The 26,193-nt window shown below is 43.3% G+C and overlaps 1 protein-coding gene across 8 annotated transcripts in view; it reads right to left on the reverse strand.

The window, feature by feature from the left end:
- The window catches only part of cacna1da (calcium channel, voltage-dependent, L type, alpha 1D subunit, a), a 75,356-nt gene extending 50,502 nt beyond the window's left edge, over positions 1-24,854 (reverse strand). For 5 of the 8 annotated variants that reach the window (XM_028967004.1, XM_028966999.1, XM_028967003.1 and 2 more), the window contains exons 1-3: positions 22,807-23,024; positions 22,382-22,487; positions 107-246 (exon numbers count right to left, since the gene is read on the reverse strand). In XM_028967004.1, the coding sequence (XP_028822837.1) occupies positions 107-246; positions 22,382-22,487; positions 22,807-23,024 (464 nt within the window). Of the gene's footprint in view, positions 1-106; positions 247-22,381; positions 22,488-22,806; positions 23,180-24,566 lie in introns of those variants that run through there. The other 3 variants (XM_028967005.1, XM_028967000.1, XM_028967002.1) reach the window with 1 other exon arrangement.
- Between the last annotated feature and the right edge of the window lie 1,339 nt (positions 24,855-26,193).

A 26,193-nucleotide genomic window follows, 5' to 3' on the forward strand; every position in this document is an offset into this window, starting at 1 on the left:
CAAACCAACAATCAATATTTTATGGTAAAGCATGCATTTGCATTTGGGCTAAATAAAAAAAACCTGCAGATCATATCTTAACTGCATGGCAATTATGAAAACTTACCCAATGACAACAATGACAAAGTCCAGCATGTTCCAGCCATTCCTCACGTATGCATTCTGGTGCATAACCAAGCCATATGCTATAATCTTCAGAAATGTCTCGATAGTGAAAATGATGAGGAAGGCATATTCAACTGTTTCCTGCAAAAAATAAAAATAAAAAAGAGAAAGAGGAGAATTGGAGAATGTACTATATATGGCCAGACAATGAAAGCAAACAATGGATTCTCGATATTAAGTCCTTCCAGAATTTCCACCACGCCTCAGCAGTTTATCAGAGATTATCTTATCGTCACGAAACATTTTGTAGTTTTTTTAAGTCAGGAAACTGCCCACTAACCTTAATTAAATTCAGAGATTCAGTATTTGTATTTTGTATTTTTTGTATTTAATGTTAAGATTTTTTATTTAGCTTCTTTTACTGACTTCATTTATATTTCTAAAACTGGTGACTCTTTCGGAAATTTTGTTTTTAGAACAAGCTACCACGTTTTTCCTTCAGTTTTACCAAAAACAAAGTGGCTGAAACACCCAAATATTCACTGCAATTTTTCACTTTTTTTCAATTTTTACTATGTTCATGTGAAATGGGAGGTGATTGTTTTTCTTATCATTGCAACGCCAGCAGAATACAGACGGAGAGAGAGAGAGAGAGAGAGAGAGAGGGAGAGAGAGAGAGACAGAGAGAGAGAGGGAGCGAGAGAGAGAGCGAGCATGTAGACCAGACAGACAGGCCAACAGGATGACAGCAGCTGCTGACTGGGGCAGGTGTTTTCTTGAAGCACTGGTGAACATAAGCATCTGCTCAGTTAGGCCTGAGTGAAGAAATTACAACAACAATCATCTCAATATAGTTTTCCTTGACAGAATTTGAGCTGGGATTCTGCAGAACAAAAGACATTTTAAAGACCTTCTTAAAGAAAATTAATAATAATGGGTTACAAAAACCAACCTCTGTATCATTTGAGCTGCCGAGGAATAATAAAATATCTGTCATCTTAAAGGGGAATTTAAGCACATTTAAACTGATATTCTACTAATACACATTACATTATTGCTATCAGCTGACAAAATATGAAAGACCTTGCTCCTCCCCTAGTGGAGAGTGTGCCCAGGACACAGAGACTAATGAACTAAGTTTCTCAGCTAACTGACTGAGGCAAAATGCTAACGTCAAGCTAAACAGTACCACTAAGGAGGCTGTACGTTGCTTTCTAAGCCCTCGTGCAACACTGGATAACTCACTAAAGGTGACGAAATGCTATAAAACAAGTGTTTCAGCAGGCTGTCGCATACCGTCTGTTCGTAAGGCTCCTGGCTGCGTTTCACATGGTTTAGAAACAGATTTACCGCCTCATTAGTGACACAAAAACACAGTTAAACTTGATGTTAGCATTATGCCCATATAACCTTAGCATATTAGCTTGTGCTCCCTTTCCACTATGGGAGGAGCAAAGACAGCACTCATTTCATATTGTCAGCTGATAGCAATCAATTCAAACAAAGGTTCTGCATGGGGGAAAAAACCGCAACAGCTGTGATTTGGTGCCACGTGGGGGCAGGGTATAGTTGTTTTTGGCCGCCGGTCTTAATTTTAGTCTTTGTCTAGTCTTTGCGTCAAGCTGTCATTTTAATTTTTATTAGTCTTAGTTGTGTCCATACTCATTTTAGTCTCGTCAAGTTCCTGTCAGCTGAATGTCTAAGCATTTGTCATTGTAGTCAGAATTGTCCATGACTATTATAGTCTGAATTCAGTAATTGAAAACTGATAAATCTTGTCTAGTTTTAGTCAAAATTGTATTTTAGTCTCTTTTTTTTAGTAATGCAATTCTATTTGACCCATTAAATCAGACAAAAACAACATTTTCTTTTAGTCAAACCCACTGAACAATTAAAACAAGTTGATCTTCTTTTTGTCACTTTATAAACCAGGGGTGGGCAAACTATGGCCCGTTGGTCTTTTTAATCCTGCCCACCAAAGATTGGTGCAAAATTTCCCAAACCAATTATGACTGTATTCAATTGACCTTGTCCTGTAATGCCTGGCATTCCACCAGGTGGCACATTAGTGAAAGTGAAAGTGAAGTGATTGTCATAGTGACACACTGCAGCACAGCACACGGTGACACGACGAAATGTGTCCTCTGCTTTTAACCCATTACCCTTAGTGAGCAGTGGGCAGCCATGACAGGCGCCCGGGTTGCAGTGTGTGGAGAGGGTGCTTTGCTCAGTGGAACCTCAGTGGCACCTTATCAGACCGTAATTCACACTGGCAACTTTCTGGCTGCCACCACCATGGGATGGTATTGGCCTGGTGATTAGCATTACCTGGTTTCCTCCAAATGTGAAGCCTGGTATTCACACCAAAAGACCAGAGAATTCTCATGGTATGAGAGTCCTTCAGATGCCATTTGACAAACTCCATGTGCCTTTTAATAAGGAGTGGCTTCCATTTGGCCACTCTACCATACAGGCCTGATTGGTGGATTGTTGCAGAGATGGTCATCCTTCTAGGAGGTTCTCCTCTGTCCACAGAGGACCTCTGGAGCTCTTACAGAGTGACCATCAAGTTCTTGGTCATCTCCCTGACTAAGGCCCATCTAAACTGATTGCTCAGTTTAGGTGGCTGACCAGCTCTAGTACAGATGTTCACTTTCCATCCACTGTGCTTATTGGGACCTTCAAAGCAGCCAAAATTCTTCTGTAACTTTTATAGATTTGTGCCTCAAACCTTTCTCGGAGGTCTACAGACAATTCCTTTGACTTCATGAACTGTCTACTGTGGTACCTTATATATACAGGTGTGTGCCTTTCCAAATCATGTAAATTCAACTGTTTCTTCCACTGGTGAATTCCAATTAAGATGCAGAAACATCTCAAGGATGATCAGGGGAAATAGGATGCACCGGAGCTCAATTTTGAGCTTCATGGCAAAGTGAACAATTATGTACATGAGCTTTCTCGGTTTTTTTATTTTTAATAAATTTGCCAAAACCTCAAGTAAACTTTTTCACATTGTCATTATGGGGTGTTGTGTGTAGAATTGTGATGAAAAAAAAAATGAATGTATGCACTGTATTTCGCTATAGTCACATGACCAGCATTTATGCTGCATCTCGCCTGCAGGGTCTGGTGCTGACAACCACACAGGGACTGTAGTTACAGCAGCAGATGGAGCCAAGCGATCTGGAGAAGGAATCCATGATAAACCTGGAACTGGAGGAGTGGAGCCAGAACCCATCTACACTGCTGGAGCTGTAAGTTCAGATGCAGGCAGTGGGACTGTCCCTGTAACTACAGATTGTAAGATGCAATGGATAAGGGTGTCTGATAAATATTGTAATTGTAAATGTAAATGCAAATGTAGCATGGAGCTGGATCTGATGTAGAACCTGGCAACCTTGCTTTAGCTGTAAGCTAAGATTCTGGTGGAGCTGGGTGACAGAAAGACAGAGCTTTGGGAGCACTAAAATATTTGTGGCATTGGGCTTTCTATGACTTTATGTTTCAGACCAGCAGGTGGAGAAGTGGCTTCAGGAGTGCTGTTGTCGCTGAAGTGAAGTGAACACAACTGCACACAATGAAATTTGTCCACTGCTTTTAACCCATTTTAGCCATGAAAGGCACCTGGGGAGCAGTGAGTGGGGTGCTTTGCTCAGTGGCACCTTGGCGGTTCAGGATTCAAACCAACATCCTTCTGATTACAGGTTGGCTTGCTTACTTTTTATTTATTTATTTTGTTTTACCTGACATGGGCTGGAGAAGATGATGGTGGTGGTGCCGCAATGTCGGGCCCATCATCTACACCAAGAAGAGCTGCTGCAGCTCCTCACGGTGGATCTGGGACAAGGCTCACTGCTCCACTCAACCAACAGGATACCCCAATAACAATGCAAAAGATATGATTATATGATATGATTAACATAAGTCACAACTTTTTATTTAATTTCAACAGTTTAATATATGACATCATATGAAATAAACATAAGACACAACTTTAATCAGGTTTGAATATTTTGCCTACTGTAATCTGAGTATGCTTGTGTGTGTTTTTTTTTGACAAAAAGTAAAAAATATTGTTTTGGTTGTGCAAGAATGTTATGTCCATCAAGTTATTGTTATTGAAAAAAAATTGTTATTGGACTAATCAATGACTGATAGTGAATTGAATGATACATTTAATTCAATGTTATGCACTTTATGCACTTGTAATTCTGTTTATTTTTTAAATGCCTCACCTCAATTGCTCTGGGTCATGACGAGACGTTTGAGGAATTGTGTACATATATACACGAATGACCATGTGCATGCGTTTTAGAATAAAATGATGTTAGATAAATCCATTTAACACTTTAGATACACATGTAGTGTCCCCCTCAGGTTCAGACACTCAGGTCCCAGGTGACTAGACTTTTTATACGGCAGAAACACTGCAGTGGCTTTGTTAGCCCCTGGGCTCGTTTTTCCAACAATTTACTGACAATTGAATAGAGCACTTAGGCTACTGTACAAGAGATGGAGCCTTTGTCACTGCAGTAAAAGGTTCAGTCGTGGATTTCCCGATAGGAACAGGGAAGAAGAGCCCTGAGCTACACAGAAGATGACAGAATGAGAGGACATGCAGTCATAATTATATTACCCAGACAGGGCAGCCACTGAATGCACAAGAAAAGGATAAGCACTATCAGTGTTAGCCTGCAGTCATTTGCTTATTGTGTGTTGTGATTATCATGCTATTATTATGTGGTTTATGAAAAAAAAAATGGAAATTCTGAACCATTTCTGTATGTCCTTTGTATGTTCCTTTCCAAAATCCTTTAGACTACAGCCAATCACAAAAGCAGGAGTCCCCCACAAATAGCACCGATAACTTAATAATATTTAAACCTATGATATGACAAGATTGTAATGGCATAGATTTTCCTAGCATTATTATACATCACACCTAAAGTCTACTGCACAAATAATATATTACTGTGTCACTACATTGGTGATAATACACTATATCGCTATTTTCAGTGTATTTTGATTTACATCATAAATATAAGTTAATTTACTCCAGTTTCTTGCTGTGAACATCCACTGGTCTACCTGTGAACAGCACAAAAACACACTTCTATACGAAAGTTTTTATGAACATTAAAATCATTAATCAATGTTTAATGTACCCAGAACTCTGATTAGAAGAATGTGCCCTGGGGCTATCTTGTAAAACGCAATCTAATCACTGTATCTGTTTGACCCAAACAATACCCCTGTCTTGGCCTGTATCATTTTTATTGTTGTCATTTATTCTGAGCCAGTCATGGTTACCCATAGTGCAACTGCAGTTGAGGGCATGCGTATGTTGTATTGACAGAAGTGTTGGTGAGGACTGAGCGATGAATAACAGACCATTCTCACTCCATTACCCTGACGCTTTAGTCACCCATCAGCAGAGCAGAGTCAGCGCAGGAGACGGCGGCCGAGGCCGAGCAGGAAACACAGGCCTGTGGGGCAAGCCAGAAATATCTCTGACTCATCTCACTGCTTATTTATGCTCTAAAGACTTACAGTACATATCTCCCTCTCGATCCCTCGTAAAAACATGAGCGCACACACACAAACAGGCACATGCCATTAATGCTCCGCAAAAATGAAAAGGTACAGGGACTAGAAAACTAAATCAACACGCCCCTGACTTTTCATTATTCAGTTTTTATCACTTCTACTTGATCCTGTTCCATTGAAGTTCAGAATGACTGTTCTCCATTCCAGACACATACATGTCCAAGAGAACAGCAGTGAAAGTGGAGCAGCACTGGTGATTACTGCCAGCTTTGGGACAGTGGAGTGCTGAAACAGAGAAGGACGAGCAGTGCCGTGATGTGAGTCAGGCTGACATCACCCTGCGAGGATCGTGACAATACCTCGATTCAGCACAAATGCACAGCTAGCAAGCAAACACACACACACAGCATTCGTCATTCAAGCTCATTAGCACTGTCTTAGAACTCTTGTGGAAAAAATGTACCTTCAGCTGTGAACGGTGTCAGTCAGCGTGGTTGTGCTGATTGGGAGACGCTTGATAGGTGCTGACAATTTTTCAACCACTACCCCACCCCCACCGTGCATGCTGAATCTGCACACTCCCATGAGCATGCCACATTTATTACTGCTCAGTAACCCAGCAGCAACTGCATGAGCTGCCCCGGGGCACTGTTCCGGCCCAACCACCAGAGGGCCAGGCAGGGGACACAACTTTCTCCACACGAGTCCACACAGGCGAGCATGGTTGTGCCCATACTGCACTCCCCAAAATAACCTTCAAAAAACCAGGCATGTTTCCTGGGTTTCCTGCACATCACGGATTCATTCTCACAAATCACTGGCCAGGTCTACATGACAACGCCACAGAAACTCACCAAAGATGTGAGTGTGATTCATATTAAAATATTCTTAGATTCAAGGTTTAAGGATTAATTGAACATTTATTATCATTTTTATTTTATCTAATGGTAGGTTGGGTGCCTGGAAGAAGTGAACTGATCTCAGTGCTTCATTAAAAACCAGCAAATCTGTCAACAGTTCTTCCTTCTCTAGATTTCTGCTGCAATGTAAACTTGCAAAGACAGACAGACAAACATGCACACCTCATGAAAAGCAGAAGCCCCAGGGAGAGGGTATCTGCCAATAACCCTTTACATACACCCAAGACCTGTTGGAAGAAAAGACAATATAGAGCTTGCCAAAGGAAAGTCCTCTCCCCGAGCAAGACAAATGACCATGTCCCAGGTTCCTAAAGCATTTATGGAAGCTGATGGGCATTGTGTGGAAAATACATTCCATCAGCAGAGCAGCTGCCACCTTTTTGCTTCAACAGAATAAGGCTCCCAGAAACTAGAACCTCGCAAAAAAATCTTCATGGTGATGGCCTCCTAAGGTTTTACACAGCTGAATTTCATAGCAATGACACAATGACTCTGTTACATCCCAGCTATTAGGTGGCCCGAATAAGATTGAGCAAAGCCCCCCACCAGGGAAATCAAGGTCTGGGGTTTCCATTTCAACATATACCAACATGACACTGTCTTGAAGAAACACCTTGAAGTTTCCACTGAAATCCACTAGGCTGCCCTACAGAAAGGAGAAAATCACATGATCTGACTGTCCAATACACCAAAGCCCAAGTTTGAACACAAAGGACCCTCAAGACAATAAAGTCAAAAGATAAAGCCAATAAAATCAGAACTGTAAAACATTCCTGCAACAGCCTAACTGAGCAGATTACACGTTCTTACAGCAATCTTAAATTTAAGACTTTTAAAGACCTTTTATAGACCAATTTAAATTAAATTTAAGACCAACGTCGCACTTTTCCTGGCATTAGAAGGAAATAATCGAAAATCAATTGACAAATTGAATAATAATAAAAAACTTTATTTAACAATATCCTCTGAAGTACCTGCTGCAAGCTCTCAATGAAACATCTCAACATTGTGTAAACACTGTCAAAATCACATGACAAAAACACAACTGTGTGAGAGGTATATGTCTGACGTTTGTTTGTCTAATGTTTTTCGACACAAAATGCCTAATGCACTGTGCCTCCCACACATTACCTGACACATGTAGACATAAATTTCATAACTTTTCAAGGCCTTAACTTACGAACACAAAGGATCCCGTGGGTACCCTGTTCAGTGACACATCCAGATATGTACACACTACTTGTGCGCTTCCTTGACAAAGTCAAAATTCTGAACGTGTTTCTGCACCACCCACAAAAAAAATCGACAGGACCTGTCCACCTAATGGCAGAGTCTGGGCGCTGTGAGACAGACAGCTTCCAACTGAACATCTGCCCTCTGTCTGCCCACCAGCAGCCCTGCCTACGGCTGATCCAGGGTGTGTGTGATCATGAGTCAGTGTGCGAGCATGAGTGTGCTTGTGTGTGTGTGTGTGGTGTATGTCTGTCTGTTTGCCTCTGAAAAGGTGAGCCTTTGTATTTTTTTTTTGTTTGTCCCTTTTTTTCCATTTTTATTCTTCTGAATTACATGTTTACATTTTAAAAACACATTTATTCACCTAAAAAAGAAAGAACAATGTAAAAAAATAAATGTTATGTTATTCAACTTCAACAAAGTGATGTGGTTCAGCAGAACAAAATATTTTTTGCAAATCCAAAACCTAATTATTGCACATTAAGAATAAAGAGTGAAAGTGCTTCACATTTAAAACCAACAAAAATGTATCAGTGATTTGTTCGCCGGAGTTAGTGGCTGGTGCTAGTTTGCTTCCTGTCTCTGTTTCTAATGTGACTTCTTAACCATACGTGTTCATCACATGGTCTTGCGTGTCTACATTACTTTAATTGGCAGATGTCTAGTCTATCATGTGCTAGCAAACTAAAAAAGTTGTTTGTGTATGGTTTTGTGTATGGTTAGCACTAACCGTCAAATTTTTTGCTGTCATTTTTTGGAGGACTTTGGTGTATCAGCAAACCTCTTTGTCATAGCTGACAGTTGACTTTTTTCCTCTGTCTGTATTTGTGTGTTTGAACGCCTCCCGGTAACAGGTAACACCTGCAGTGGCCAAAATTCATTAGAATTCTTTGCTTTGCTTTGCCAAATTATACCACATTCCATGTTTTAATTTTATTTGTTGAATTCCAGGATTCTGTCTGAAAATAATAGGGCCGTGTGTGTTTGTTAAATGTTAATATTTGAGCACGAGATCACCTGAGGAGACACACAATCAAAGATCAGTCTATTGCCAAAACGTCCCCATTATAACGTCATGTCCCACAGATGTCTTTCAGGTACCATTCTCTTTTTGGCATCTCCCTTCACTTTTAGAATGGTGACTTTGTGACCTACATTTCTGGCTGACAAACCACATCTTAGCGCCTCCTACTTAAACCATACATGTGTTTTCAAACCATTAATTTATTTCTGTGCTCATGATACAAGCATTCTTACACACACACATAGATAAAGAGCAGTGGGAGGCCAGAGAGCGCGAGCAAATGAGCAGTTAGCTAAGTGATTAAACACAGACTCATGCAATCATCTCCACTGGGGTCTGGAAAGCCTGAGCTCCAGCCACTGCAGCACATTCTCTGACACATTTATGCCCAGTCCACGTCACAGCTGCGCTGCAGCAGAACAACAGGCTTTAAGCATTTTGAAGCCATCATGGAAGACCGAGTCGTGGGCCAGCATCCATATTTCTACAAATAGGCAGGGGTCATTCTGTTCAGGCAATGTTGCGGTTTACTTCAAATTAGAGTTAAAACACTTACATCACGATGCATCCGAACAATTTTTCTACATTACTTCTCAATATGGTTTCAAATAGGTCAGTAAGATGAGAGATAAGGCCTTATTCACACAGATGTCTGAAGCACACGTTTTGCTGGCGATCGTGGCGTCAGGTGATCACATATCAAGCGAACGCCGACCGTTATTCCATTAATAGCAGCAAATCAAATCGTCCACACTGGTGTTAAGCATTTTCCCCGCTTGGTGCAGTTTGTTTTGTCCAGTGTGAACACCATAGTCTCACTCAGGTGCACATCAAAACACCCGCATTGAGACCCACAAAAAGAGGGTGAAACCAAGAGGAAAATGATACAATGTTCAAACTCGCTGACTGATTCGGACCAAAGCAAACATACTAAGGTGTGAAAACTCCATTAGTGTCCTCAATGAATGAATGTGATCCCGCTACGACCTTACATTATGACTTTTACGCTGTAATTTGACATGATGACATAGCAAAATATGCAGACAGAGTACTCATTTATTATGATTAATCTCATCCAATAACAAAACCAGGATTGAAAAAAGATAATGGTCATAGCTTTGACTTTGTGTAGCCTATAAAACTCTCATGTTCATTTATTGGAGGTTTAAAATCAATCAGTTACCGTGAAAGTTCCAAACAAAGGCCTTTAACAAAACTACAGGCTACTGAACAAGGCAATGAACAGCATGGATATGAACAAAATGAAACGAGTTAGAGCAAGGGATGAAGAAATCCTATTTTCAGCCTGTTTAGCATATATCAAGTGAACATAGCAGCAATGATAATGAAAGAACCATGAAAACAAGCAGCAGCATCAGTTCCACCCTCTTCATCTTCAAATGCATGACAGCATCAGAACAGCGGCTGCTGCTGTTCTCATCTGCAAGACACCGGGGAATATTTTCCTGGCGCCATAAGATGTGTGCTGGGGACGTTCATTATTAACATTTATTATTTGGCCCAAAATTACATAGAGTATGTTTTAATACATTTTGAAAGGCATTCAAATCACTCAAAATTTGAAAGGCATTCAAAATTAAACTCTTTCTGATTGGCTGGCATTGACATTTTTCAACTTTCTGCTACAAGCATCAGATTCACAATTCAGTTCAGTGGTCAATAGGAAACACACCATCTGTCAACTTGTCATCTGTGAACTGGACCTCCACTGGAGTGGTACATAATTGTGGGGCCCGCTGTTACTTAGCAAATTAATCGAAAGCAATTTATAATCTAATAAAATATACAATTAATACAAATACTCTAAATAGTGTCTGGATACCTGATAATTGGGTAATATTCAATATTCAATATTCTGATGGTAAACCTGGCGGTTACTTCGACATATACCACCTAAACATGGTTGCTGACCAAATACACCCCTCTCTCAGAAGGAAATGCTTTGAGGTGTTGACTTCACCAATTCACTAGATCTCAAATCGAGCATCTTCGGAATGTGATGGATGCACCACCTCACATTTTATAGAACTTAAAGGCTCTGCAACTGACAGCTTTGTACCAGACCCCACAGCAGATGCCATGAGAGGTCTACTGTGGTCCATGAGTCAAGTGGTCAGGACTTTTTTGGGAACAAAATGGGAACCTATTCATTATTAGGGGTGTAGTGTTAATGTACAAAATGCTAAATATTGTATTCAGATTATACCCCATAAATTTAGGCCAAGAAAAATGTTGAAGCGAACCAAAAGCATTTGTATTGTAAAAGCATTCAGTATTACATAATCATAATTTAACATAATCATAAAACAATATAATCATAAAAATCATTTGTGCACATGAAATACTGTAATACATTTTTTTACTTACATCACCCACTCAACAATTTGCAACAAAATATCCATTGTGTGTTCTTGCATTTGGGTTCAGAACATGGAGATCAGATTAGTGAGCTGATTGGAGACCTGATCCAGTAGGAGCAGTGGTGGCCTAGTGGGTAAGGAAGTGGACATAAATCCTGAACCATGCTCCCGTGATACATTTCATTGTGGCCCACTGCTCACTAAGGTGACGGGTTAAAATACAGAGGGCACATTTTGTGTGTGTTGTGCTATGCTCTGTATCACAATGACTAGCAGAACATGGCCATCTCTCTGTGATAAGACCGCTTTTAATTGGTACTGTACCTTTACTGTGATGCCTACTAGGGTGTGCTTATGGCTGCTTTATAAAGGTTGAGGGACAAAAATTATATTTCCAGTGAAAAGGTCACCACTCAGTAACATTCAGCCTGAACTGCAGAGAAGGTCTCAGTCCCTGTCTCATATATGCCAGGAGTGACCTTAAAACTCAGCCATGTGACACTATTCAGCAGGTGTCTGGATGAGGTATCACTTTAGTAGGGGCAAAGGGAGACATGACCATCGCCACCACCCCCATACTCACCCCTGAATGTCAAAAACGTGTTCGACAAAGATGGTGCATCATGCTTAAAGGTTACTGAGCTTCAGAGTACAAGCCCATCAACTAGCTGAACTCTGTGTGTTGATCTCAGACCAGCTTAGCCTCTTTCAGCTTTCAATGTTGAATGGAAATCTGAATGGAAAACATCAATTGTGATTGTGATTAGTTGACTTTTTTCTGTAATTTCAGCATATTTTAGCTTAAGCCTAATCCTAGTGTAAAATTAATGCACATATGCTATTATGAAGAGAAACTATTTATATGCATTAAATCATGGAAGAGATGAAATAAAACTAGATTTTAAGTAATTTCAAATTTAACAAAAGTTGGCATATCATTTAAGTGCCGATTTCTCATAAAAGCCTAAGGCAATAGCATTGCTGCAAATCAAAATGAAAAGCTCTATGTTCGACCTGGCGCTAAGCTCAATACTGAGTCATAGGTACAAGAAAAACCTATTTGATTCATGGTGCACCGCATATTCTTAATTCCACAACAGATATAACAGGGAAGGTTCATGTAAATGAATTTGCGAGGACAGAGTGGACATTTAAATGATGTGGTAGGCAGTGCTATTTAATTCTGATTGAGAAGAGGAAGAATTTAAAAGCTAATTCAAATCTAAATAAAATAAATCCCGGTTGGATTGTCAAATCACTTTACAAATCGTAATTGCTATTTATTTTGCAATAATTAACTATACTATGTGTATTAAAAACTGTAGCATATCCGTATATAGAAATATGAACTGCGCTCTAAATAGCACACCACGCAGTGAGAGCGAGTGTCCTTGCTTGCATTTACATGGGACACATCTGATTGATGAGCATGCCTGTGTATGGCACAGGGGCCTCAGCGCAACGTGATTGAACTCCCCCACCTATGGGGGAATGGGGGGGGTGGGGGGGTGGCAGGCTACAGCCATTTTCTGACAGAAGGCGGCATGTGCTGCGCTTTGCTCTGAGAACCCATTATTTTTCATGGCTCGCGCAACGCAAAGGCGATTGTCAGTGCCGAATTCGGACCACTTGCCAGATCGGTTCCACACGTGCATGCGCATTGGTTTAGGTTTCACACAAGGCCGCAGAATGCCACGCTTACAGAAGTTTTCAGATGCACTGCGCTTTGCTCTGAGAACCTATTATTTTCAATGGCTTCAGTTCTCACACACACTAATGAGTTCAACATGACTTTGTCCCCTGTTTACTTCCTTGGATCACTTCTAAGACCTGCTGATGACCAAGTCCTTGCCACGGCCGGTGCAGGGCCAGTAGGACGTATCCGCACAACGCAGGAACGAAACAGAGGATTTAATAGACGAGACAAGAAACAGAGCAGGCACACATACTGGGTGATTTGAACAATGCTGGCACGCACACTAGAAACATTTATAACAAACTACAATTGTAATTACAATTGAGGTACTCAGTTCAAAAATGACACAGAACACAGGCACAACTGTAAAGAGATGATGAATGATCAAAGTGTGTCTCGTGTCAGTGGTTGCTATTGTCAAGCATCACTCATGTTCATAAACACAATTTCTACAACCACTCATATTTATAAGCACAGTGTATTCATGAACACCCGCCTACCATCACTCATATTCGTAAACACAACGTATAGTCACTCATATTTATGAACACAATGCTTGTGCTGCAGCTGATGAAACCTTTACAGTTTCACTGCACAATGTTGCTGCAGCAACTTCATCCGTGGAAAAAAGTCACCACTTTCCCACTGGACTGCCAGCAATGAGCAAGCACTGCATAAAATTGGGAGTATTTGTGTGTTTGTGGGTATGTGTGTGTGTCAGAGAGAGAATATGGTAGCTGTCCTGTTGCACTCTGCAACCTCCCCAGAGGGTCTAGACCTCCATTCACACTGCTGATGGCCTGGGTTCTGCCCAAGGAGAAAATGCTCTTTCTATTTATAATGAGCTTCTGCATGTAACGAAGCTTTACTAATGAGGCTGGCAGGCGCGTTCCACCGAGGCCCCATGACTACACACTATGCTGCCTCATAAACACGTCTGCCTGTCCAAACTTCCTCATCAGCAGCAGCGGCAGTTTACTCACCTTTCCTAAACACAGCCTCACACTAAAACATGGTTCTTCTTTTTAAATCACTGTGTACTTGGCTTATCTGCCCATTATGAGGGATACAGCACAGTGGTGTCCTCTGATGGCCTAAATGCCCAGGAAAAGCCTGTAAAAGGTGAACGCATAGAATAAACGCTTGTTTTTCTGTTGTTCTCAGAGTTTATGGTCAGAATTTTTAAATAGATATAGACCCTTTGTTCGGCAATCAGATGCATTGCAAGTATCTACCATCAGAGGTGGTCCTATTGAATCACCATGATGACCCAGTCATGTGTAAGTTAATCAATAAATGCCGCAACATCCTGTCTTGTCCACATATCTGCAGTTTATCATTTTTCCTTCACCTGTGACATGAAAGAAAGTGGCAGTTTACAGACATTCATGGATTCCCTGGGTTTCTGGGTGCCACAGACTGTCTATTTCTCAGCATTAAAGCTTTCTCATAGTGCAAAAAATACAGGGTCAAAAATGTGATTTTTTTTTTTTGTAATGGCTTCATATCGACTCCAGTGTTTGTGCAGCCACTCCATTTCCATAAGTGTATTTGTTTTAAATAAGGTAATGCATAGAAAGCAGCCATCTTGGTGGTTGCTTGCTCCTTAATGCATCGAAAAACATCAAATTTCTTTCACCTGCGGCCCCGACTTCATCTTCTTGATTACTCCTTTTCCTGCCTGTATTCCAGGTTGCTGTCTAATCGCTCGTCCCAAGATTCTGGACTGACTCGCCGATCTGGTACTGACGTCGAACCTGCCTGCTCCCACAAGGTTCTCACAGAACATGGTACAGCCACTGCCTCCTTCTTCGCAGTGCGCCGCCACCACTGTTGTCACCCACCATGCAGCACCCGCCAGCTCTAGCGTGTCTTCCCCTTGCTCAGTGAGCTGGAACTCTCTCCACTCTCCAGCTATGGCTGCACGTGTACCACCATCACTCAATCAGACAAAAGGTTCTGATCACCCCCAGCTATCGCTCGTTTGGCATGGATGATTAGAAGCCTTTACATGAGAAACTCTGGGCAGCATAAAGGGTCGTGCATTGGGGAGTGTTGAATGTTTAGGTTTTGTTTCTCCATGTTATGCCGAGGCTTTTTATTTCAGTTGGTGTTTTGGCCATCACGCCCTATTTCTTTTTGCTCATTAAAAAATCCCGATACTAAAAATATGGTGTGTGTGCGCGCCTCACAGTGTGGCCTGACAAAAGTACATTTATAAAACTAGCATTATTTTGGGGGAAAGTGGTCCTCAAAATGAAAGACAGTAATAACAAATAACTGCTGTTATTATTATTCAAATGTATAAATGTTTTTATACACTGCTCAGTAAAATAAAGGAACACTTGAACAACTCCAAGTCAATCACACTGTCCATTTAGGAAGCAAAACTGACAATCAATTTCACATGCTGTTGTTCAAATGGAATTGACACTTACATTTTCAGGATTTATCAGACGCCCTTATCCAGAGCGACTTACAATCAGTAGTTACAGGGACAGTCCCCCATGGAGAAACTTAGGGTTAAGTGGTAGTAATTTGAACCTGGGTCTTCTGGTTCATAGGCGAGTGTGTTACCCACTAGGCTACTACTACCCATAGACAACATGTGGAAATTATAGGCAATTAGCAAGACATCCCCAATAAAGGCGTGGTTCTGCAGGTGGTGACCACAGACCACTTCTCAGTTCCTATGCTTTCTGGCTGATGTTTTGGTCACTTTTGAATGCTGACGGTGCTTTCATTCTAGTGGTAACGTGAGATTACACAAGGCTCAGGTAGTGCAGCTCACCCAGGTTGGCACATCAATGCGAGCTGTGACAAGAAGGTAAGTGCTGTCTCTGTCAGCATAATTTACAGTCCATTGGAAGATTACCAGGAGACCGGCCAATACATCAGGAGACATGGAGGAGGCTGTAGGAGGGCAACAACTCAGCAACTGGACCACCTTTGTGTAAGGAGAAACAGGAGGAGGAACCTCCAGCAGGCATGCGTCTGCTCAGACAATCAGAAACAGACTCCATAATGTTTTTATGAGGGCCCAATGCTCAACACTGTGCAGCATGTTTGGCATTTGCCAGAGAACACCAAGTTTGGTAAATTTGCCAATGGCACCCTGTGCTCTTCACAAATGAACGCAGTTTCACACTGAGCACATGTGGCAAACGTGACAGAGTCTGGAGATGCCTTGGAGAATGTTCTGCTGCCTGCAACATCCTTCAGCATGACCGGTTTGCAGTGGGCCAGTAATGGTGTTGTCACAACAATAAGGCAGAACAGGGAAGTGAGCATGTGTAGGTAGAAACAATAACCCTGCTACGGAAGGATGCAAGGAGGTAGATGAGTTTCCACCACTTTGTTCTGCGAATGTGAAACCGGCAGAGCCACAAAACATCCATGGATGTGGACGTTTGTGTGAAAAAACAAGACAAGGGACAGGCAGGACAATGAGGCAGAAAAATAGGACAGGAGACAATAAGGATCAGGCTTAATTTGAGTAGACGCTGAGTTGGCAGTCTTTAGCTAGTGAGGGCAAAATAATGAGTGACTGGCAATCTTGCCTATTAGGGAGTCGCATCATTTCATTTCCGCAATGCTTCTCGTCACGCGGATGGAATCATGTGGCAGATGTGGGGTGGCATTTCTTTGGAGGGCAACACAGCCCTCCATGTGCTCATCAGAGGTAGCCTGACTGCCATTAGGCATAGAGATATGATCCTCAGACCCCTTGTGAGACCATAGTGAAAGTGAAGTGAAAGTGAAGTGATTGTCACTTGTGATACAGCAGCACATCACACGGTGCACACAGTGAAATTTGTCCTCTGCATTTAACCCATCACCCTGAGTAAGCAGTGGGCAGCCATGACAGGCTCCCGGGGAGCAGTGTTTGGGGATGGTGTTTCGCTCAGTGGCACCTCAGTGGCACCTTGGCAGATCGGGATTCGAACCGGCAACCTTTTGATTACGGGGCCGCTTCCTTAACCGCTGCGCCACCACTGCCCCATATGCTGATGTGTTTGGCCATGGGTTCCACCTAATACAAGACAATGCTAGACCTCATGGATGCTGCACGATTCATCTATCAATCGTAATCGCGATGTCAGTCTGATTACATGAACGCAAAAAGCTGCGATTTAAATGATTAGTACATGGATTGGATCGGCAACATATCCGATCCATTCTCTCATTCTCTCAAAGTTTGCGAGTCTCACTTCAGTCGGATGTGACGTGTTTGGTCACATGACTTTCGATTCGGAGACATATGGTTAGATGCCGCATGACGCGCTGCATCGTACATCAACGTTGCCGCCATATTGTGATAAGCGCTGCTGTGGAGTGAAGCATATACATGTCTATGGAGAGAAGTGCATAAAAATGCCTCACTCTTGTGCTGCTTGGGGCTGTACAAACCGCTGTACGCTCCAAACCAGATCCCGGGGGATTACATTTCATAGGTAAGGCTGGACAATAGTTTTGAATATATTTGGCCATAATAAAATCCCGTTTTATAAGTTTTAACCTTAGCTAAGCTAGGCTAAGCTAGCAAAGCTATGCATTCCTGTGTTCAAGTCAGCCTCCAAACAACGTTTTGGCTAAACGTAGGCATTAACTATTTAGACTGTTCTTAGCTGTTTAGTTAACTTTTCTCAAACTTTGAAGGTTTCCTAAAGAAATTCACCTCAGTTTACAAATCTTAACCTTAGCTAAGATAGCAAAGCTATGCATCCCTGAGTTCAAGTCAGCCTCCAAACAACGTTTTGGTTAAACATAAGAACTATCATACGGGATTTTATAATGGCCAAATATAATCAAAACAGTTGTTTAGCCTTACCAGGGTTTGTCGTTCCACAGTAATGTAAAAGAGTTTTTTGTGATTTATTTAATTTAGTAGAATATTGTATTTTGAAAGCACTGGGCATTTCAGGTTATAAGTTGTTTGTATGTTTCACTTTGAAATTAAACATTTTACTATTAGTATGCGACTTTTCATTGATATACAAGCAAGTGTCCTTTATCATATCGCAATCGCAAATCGCAATATTGATCTCAATAATCGCAATATGTCTTTTTCCCCAAATCGTGCAGCCCTACTGTCATACTATTAGAGGACAAAAATATCAATATCAAAAGCATTGCATATCCATACTTCACACAAGTCCAAAATAGAATCATGCAAACCAGTTTGAGGAGGATGTAAATGCAGCTGTAAATGTAAATGTAGGAGGAGGTGCACATATAAATGATGTTTGTGCAAGGCCCTTATCAGTAATCAGTAAAACATAGCACTTAAGATGAACAACGTTTGTTCTGGGTGCAAAATTCATCAAAGTTGAATTTTACATCCTGCAGAAATATTAATAATTCATAATTCATGATAAAAAAATTAATACATCTTTACTTTACTTTACTTTATTTAGCAGACGCTTTTATCCAAAGCGACTTACAAGAAGAAGACACCAGCAATTCTCGTTCGATTTCTATAGAATTTGAGTTTACAAAACTAAGAGCCCTGATAAGGCCTAACTTGTCAGAAAAGAGCATGCTCGGAGATTGTTAAGTGCTAGACAAAGAAAAAATTATAATGTATATATTTTTTTTTGTATTGTTTGTGCAATGTGTACGCATGTGCGTGTGTAAGTGTTAGATTTGTCTAAAATACTTTTTGAAGAAGAGGGTTTTCACCTGCTTCTTAAAAGTGGTGGTAGTCTCGGCTAGTCGTATGGAGGAGGGCAGGTTGTTCCACCAGCCAGGGACAACAACGGAGAACAGAGTTGATTGGAATCGGAGACCCCGTGAAGAAGGAATTTTCTGTCTCAATTATTTTGTCGATCTGAGAGAGCGTGCAGGAGTGTAGCTAGGTAGTATTGTATTGGTGTAGGTGAGTGCGGTTCCATTTACAGCCCTGTAGGCAAGCATCAAGGATTTGAACTCAATGCGAGCAGCTACCGGGAGCCAGTGGAGAGAGGTAAGAAGAGGCGTAACATGGGTCCTGATTTGATCTATGACACCCAGAAGTGGCACAAAAAGAAGTGCAGGTGAGTGGGCAGAGCGAAGAGGAAGCCGACAGAAGCGGCCGTGGGCATTGAGCGTGGAAGAGCGTGCCCACCACCGTGTTTGCGAAATTAGGTGAGGACCTCTGTGCTGCAAAGACCCGCTGTTCTGCCTGTCTCTCTGTGTGTGTGTGATGTCTGTATGTCACCCCTGTCTACCTTAAGCAGTTGTGGCCTAGGGGCAGTGGTGGCCTAGCGGTTAAGGAAGTGGCCCTGTAATCAGTTGCCGGTTTGAATCCCAATCCGCCAAGGTTCCACTGAGGTGCCACTGAGCAAAGTACCATCCCCACACACTAATCCCCGGGTACCTGTAATGGCTGCACACTGCTCACTAAGGGTGATGGCTAAAAGCAGAGGACACATTTTGTTGTGTCACCGTGTGCTGTGCTGGAGTGTATGACAATCAATTCACTTTCACTTCACTTCACTTGACCCGCCCCTGAGTCCAACTCTCCTCCATTGTTGTTGTTCTTTTGAGGGGAGGAGATGCACACTGTGGGTTGGAGGTTCCTCCTGAAGGGGGTTGGGTACGGAAGTGACAGAGCTGGAATCTCAGGTAGCCAGTGAGGTCTTGGGTCCACCTCAAGTGGAGTTTGGCATTGAAGAGTCCCTAGGTAGGCAAGAGGTTCCAGCTGGGGGACGACAATAGGGGTGTGCAGTGGCCAGAGACCCTCCCTGGGGATGGCAGGGAGGAACACAGCATGCGTCAATGGGTAAGTGCAGTGTCAGGGGCTGCACATGCCCGGAAGTTACTGGCTTTTGTGTGCAGGTACCCTGAGGGGCCGGAGGCGCCATTGTGCCAGATGGTGTCAAGGAGGACCACCAGCGATTGAAGTGCCGGAACCCTGTGGTTGGCACCAGTTTCCGGCATCGAAGAATCCCTAGTTAAGCAAGGAGGTTCCAGCTGGGACAGGCAGGAAGAGAGAAGAAAATACCAGCATGTCGGCTGACGGCACAGCCCTGCAGATGGGTTAAAGTACCATGATTGGTACAGGACAATTTTGGACAGTCCCCCTGGAGCAACATAGGGTTTAGTGTCTTGCTCATGGACACAATGGTATTAAGTTGGGTTTGAATCTGGGTCTTCTGGTTCATAGGAGAGTGTGTTAACCACTAGGCTACTACCACCAGAGCTGGATACACCAGCAGTGATGTGCAAGGGCAGGACCTGCACATGCTCGGAAGACACCCCCCTCTCAGGGGGATGGCAGGGAGGGACGCAGCATGTGTCATGTGGGACATGCGGTGACCGGGACCACATGTGCCCAGAAGGATCGTCTGGTAAATGGTCACCGGCCGGTCCTGGACCACCTTCCTGGTCCAGGCACCTGCCAGCATGTGTCAACTGGGAAGTGCAGTGTCAGGGGCTGCAAGTGCCCGTAAGACCCTAGCTTTTGTGTGCAGGTACCCTGAGGGGCCAAAGACTCCGTTATTCTGGACGGTGCAAACGAGGACCACCCCGCCCTCGCCCTGGGCTCCGTGGATGTAGCCCTTGGAGGAGAAACAATGCCTCACTTCTGTGCCTTCCTTCCTCGAGAGCCCAGAGTCGTGATTGCTTTGTGTGTATTTTTACATATGAATAATATGTTTTATTTTTGACCCAAAACATTTAAAACTTGCACAATGACAAGTGAGTAAATGATGATAAAACACCATTTATGATTTAAAAAGTACATTCATGTGTGAGTACTGTGATCACTACTGACTGACTGGTCTGTATACCACACCAGCAGTAGGCTGGGATCTGCCACATCTCAAACTGAATTTTTTTTTAATTTAGAATTCTATTTTTGAATGGATGTTATGCATCAGTTCCATATACTGAACACATCTCAACTGGAAACAGCCAAGTGAGCCTGAATATGCTCAAGGTTTTTATTTATTTTTTATTTCAGTCTCTAGCCTGAAATAAACTATTTCCCTGTATATACCCTGTATATGAACTAGGTAGTAGCCTAGTGGGTAACACACTCGCCTATGAACCAAAAGGTTCAAACCCCACTTACTACCATTGTGTCCCTGAGAAAGACACTTAACCCTAAGTTGCTCCAGGGAGACTGTCCCTGTAACTACTGATTGTAAGTTGCTCTGGATAAGGGCGTCTGATAAATGCTATAAATGTAAATGTAAAAGCACACAACTCTTACACAATTTGCATCTCAGCCAAATGACCACAATGGGCTGATTTCAAGTTGCAATTGGTTACCAGTTATGTACATTGTGTTATGAACAGAAAATGAATATAAGATTTAACAGCTTGAACCTTATTAGGAATCTTTCAATCTTTTCAGCATTTGGCTTAAAACACCAGCTTGCAATCTTGGGTTCCTCTATCCCATTTTAGACTGTAGAGCTCTTGAGCCCTATTCAGGCTTCTGGAGACATAGGAGCTGTTCATATTTTAGGCACTTCTAACCCCATCTACTCCTTCCAGGAAAAATAACTGAGCAGCTGTCTTGTCTCATTTCATCTGTACTCACACACTCATACCCACAATTCAAATGTAGAATATTAATACTGGATCGCAGTAAAGAAGAGCAAAGATCAGAAACAACATGTTATGTCTAATCCATAACCTGGTCCCTGATGGAAGCTCAACACATTTCAACAACCAATCAGAATACAGACCATTTACTGCAGTCCAATGTCATGCAGTATCAAATCAGGAAAGTGCTTTAGCTAAGCAAATCAAACTAAAGTTCTGTCCCATCACCAGACCTTGAGCACCCAAGTAAAGACCACATATTGTGAATGTGTGTGAACATTTTCTAAAGAAAACGTAATGCACATTTGTTTTCAGATGTGGCATTTGTTGCTTTCATATGTGCAGCTGAAAAATCTACAGATAAGAAGTATTGTTTGTTGCTACTATAGACTCTATTAGGATTCTTGCCCATAGCATCTTATCGATCACAAGATTCATTTTCAGCTTTAAACATAACTCCATCAATAAAGGCCCTTTGTTAAATATTATAACTGAGAGATGTGAAAAGCTATTGTTAAATAATGCATAAATTATTTAGATTTTTTTTACAGCCAGCCATCTTCTTCTACGCCATCAAACGTTTTCTTTATAAAAATATAAATATGGGAATCAGTGCGTTAGGAGGTAGCTAAATATACTGAAAATCGCTTTTTTTCTCTCAAATGTCCGATGCTTGTGTTTACACCATTACAGCAGATTTTTTAGCCACATCCTGATCAGCCTGTATAGAAGGGGGGTGTCCACCTGGAATTTCTGACTTATAAGTATAAATGGAATACAACAGCAGCCGACGAAGGTGACCTTATATTTCTATTTCAATTAAATGATCCACAAAACCGAATCCCTCAGTATTTGTGTATGTCCATTTGTGTATGTTCGGTACACAGACCGAAGCAGAGATGTGGCAAAGGGTTAAAGGTCACGTTGATGCACTCACCAGGTCGTGGTTGGTTGAGTTGGAGTCATCTTCAGGGAAGGGAACGTACACAGCCAAGGCCATGCAGTTGGCAAAGATAGCAATTAATATGAAGATATCGAATGGCCTGAGAGGAAAAGAGAGTTAAGGAAAAGTTCATTTTATTTCTCAGGAGATAAACAATAACCCTGAGAGTAACGCCTCCAGGGTAACTCTCCTTGTATTTCCAGATTTAGGACAGAGTGACTTTCAGCGCGCTGTGGGAACAGCCACAATGACTTTAGCCCCTAGTGGACCATTTGTGTGCTTTCAACATTCTTACTTTTAGTTGTCCTACACATCCACCCCCAACAAATGAATCCGGGGAGACAGGAACGGGATTCGTGAAAGGGTTCTGCTATCTGTAGCCCTATGGCACACACGTACACACCCAGGGTGAAGGATACTTCCATTCCACCACACTGATGCAGGCCCGGCGGAGAGGGTTGTTGAGGTTGAGGCAGAAGAGGGCACGTGGCGGCCGGTTGTTGGCCGTGCTGCCCTGCTTCTTGCTCTTGGCGTACTGTGCCCGCTTGCGCTGGGCCAGTGAGCCCACGGGTGCCGCCGGCGCGGCGGCGGCAGCCGGGGCAGGAGCCAGGGCAGGGGTGGGTCCGTTGGAGCTCATGGCTTGGTGGGTGTGGGCCTGTGGGTGGTGCCCAGCAGCATGGATCTGCCAGGGGAGAGCTGAGGAGGAGCGTGGGACCAGGGAGAGATCTTACCACCGAGCTGCCGGAACGTCACCGCAGGGAGGGACTCTGATGCTGATGGCATTATTTGCCTCTGAGGAAGAAGAGAGACCATATGTGAGTAAGGACCTAAAATATAACATCTGACCACTCTTTAAACCCTCCAACCATCAGCCACTAGGCCAGGATCTGGAACCGCAAAGGTGCCACTGAGGAAGCTACCGTCCCCACACACACTGCACTTTCATGGTAAGCCCACTGCTTACTAAGGGTGATGGGTTAAAAGCAGAGGACACATTTCCTTGTGTCAACGTGTGCTGCAGTGTTTCAAAATGACAATAACTTCACCTTCAGGCATGAATGTGGAAGAAAATTAAGAAATGAAATAAAGCGAACAATTCATTTAGAGATGATGTTCAGAAAAACCTGCAGCTTTGAAAGAGGATGAAGATGATGACGTTCCCCTGCCTGAGACTGACCTGGTTTTGAGAATCTACCTGCAATATGTATATACGGTTTGTAGAATTTTTTTCCTTCAATCGAGTTAAAGATCCTGCTCCTTCAAGGAGTTAAAGATGCTGAAATGTACATCAGGGAAGCCGAGGATGCTGAGGACAAGAGGAAGGCCAAGTAGGAGGTTTATGGTTGTGGTGAAAGAGGACATGCAGGTGGTTGGTGAGATGAAAGAGGAAGATGCAGAGTTTCATCGCTGTGGCAACTTCTCTCAGGAGCAGCTGCAATGTTTCCGATTCCAATAATTAGGTCAGATGTTTGATTGGCCAGGGTGGACTGACAGAACCGGGAGGAGAAATTATGGTTTTATTGATATAAATCAAATAAAGATGCACCGACACAATCCTGACCCCAATTAGTAATATTTCTCCAAAAGCCGTACCACCGGGAAAGCTTTATTCCTGGCGACACATATAGAGAGGTATAAAGAGGGCCCGCATTCGGAGTGTAAAGGCTTGGTGGGCTGCGCCGTGGAAACAGCTGACTCCATGGCTGCTTCATGGTGCTGGGCTGGGAAGCTGATTGGGCAGCGGCAGGGCTGCAGCCTCTGGAAAAATCAATGTATGGCTCCATGAAAACAGGTTTATCTGAGAAAAGGAGCGCCACGGCGTGTGTAAGTGCGATCACAGCCCCTGTCGTGAGTATTAGATGCTGGAAAAGGCTGCTGTCAGTCTGATGCATCATCATCAGCATCATCCTCATCATCACTTGCTCGGATCAGTTGTGTAAGTCCTTCAACTGCTAGGCCCCGCGGAGAAAAGCGGACGAGCTGGAGAAAAGGTCAGAGCGGCCGCACTTCAGTCGGTGAGCGTCCTTCCCCAAATCCCATCCTTCAAAATCGCCCCCCCCCCCGCAACGCGCAGCAGCGCCCGACACCTCCACAATAACCTTCATCTGAACAAAAGATGGAGACGTCGGCGGCGGCGCGCAGGAACCGCGAATCGGAACCGGGTCAGCCCCGCGCCTACCTTTCCCGCAGACTCGGTCTCCGGCGGCGGTCTCGATCCCGAAGACCCACGGATGCTCAGCGCGGCTCTGATCGCAGTCGCGATGAAACGCACAACCATCAGGTCGAGCGCAGTGGCCACGCGTGCGCGTTCATTGCGCGTTTCGGCGATGATCGCGTGAAGAGCGCGTCCCGCTCCGCCGCCGCCGCCACCGCCGCCGCGTGCCGTCTACCGTCAAAGGAGCGCGCGCACGCTCGCTCGCTCGCTCGCCCACCCCGCAACGTCCACGCAGGCGCGAGCGCGGTCCCGTGCGGCGACAAGGTGTCACTCGTAAAGTCGGTGAAGGCGGCCAGGTGGCCGTCCTGCAGGTCACGTGCCCTCTACTTCGCCACACGCACGGTTTCCTCAGCGGCTCGAGTTAATGTCACCGCAACATCACCCCTCCTGAGAAACAGCGATAAGTTCGGCATCTGTGGAGTCGTTCTTGTCAAAAAATATCATGCACATATGGAACAGTAGAGATCTGCAAGTTTGATGTGTGTAACATGATACATCGCATTTTATAAGCTTCCTGTGACATCACAAAGATGACACAGGAGGAACTTTTACACAAAATAAGGGGAAGATGCTACAGGAGTTGAATACACTTCAACAACTTGACCGTAACTACAGTACAAAGCAGTGTGCAAGCTTTCAGGCGAACCTCTTTCACCAAGACGCCCTTCCACCATCCTATCCTATCACACTCCGCTGATGCAACAGGGAAGGCCTGGTGCAGCACCATACCCACTCACTCAACGGCCATCAACAATTTTCTACAACAAATAAATAAATAAATGAAACAACTGATTTATCGAAACTGATTTGTGTACATTTGACGAGATGAGCAAGGCATCGGCTCTATCTTACTGTAACATGCCAGGTTAAAAGTGAGTGCTGCTCCAAATGTTGTGGAGAGCCGGGGAAATCCACTCATTTGTCCGGATTAAAAATTTGCTCGTCAAAGAGTACATTATCACCCCTACTGATTTTGATTCACTGAATTTGTCATGATATTGAAGCTGCATACCTGTTCCTTTGTGCAGGCGTCGTCAAAGGATCGTACATCTTCTGCGGGGCCCTGTCCGATCAGTAGGGTGAACTGGATTGGTTTACCAAGGGTGTCTGTTTACCTGTGCGTCTCGGATAATGGTTTCTCCCAGAGTCTACCTGAATTATTTAGCCTTTCACAGGGCTGGACAGGTGACGCCCATTGCCCATCTGCTCCAGTGGGCCATGGCAAGGCACTTTTGCTTTGGTGTCACATGACAGGGGTAAGGAAAATGACCTTATCCTCAATTGCATGCAAATACTTCTGTGACATCTGAGCGACGATGTGTGTGTGGAATAAGATGGACCCCTGCTTAAGAATCAGAATGATCTGTGTCAGCTCTGATCACATCTTTGCCTCTTTCCTCTCTATCCCTTTCTTCTCACTGGTGACCCAGTTTTCCTTCCTACCTGCCAAGTCGATTTGTCCTGGAGCCATTACACCATGACACTCAGTAAAGTTGTTATAGTGGCACCCTCAGTCGCAGCTCAGCACACTCGAGAAGACTCTAATTCTTGGATCAACCTGGGTATGCAAAATCACTACACGCTTTCTGAA

The sequence above is a fragment of the Denticeps clupeoides genome, chromosome 2, assembly GCF_900700375.1.
Source record: "Denticeps clupeoides chromosome 2, fDenClu1.1, whole genome shotgun sequence".
NCBI classification, from domain to species: domain Eukaryota; kingdom Metazoa; phylum Chordata; class Actinopteri; order Clupeiformes; family Denticipitidae; genus Denticeps; species Denticeps clupeoides.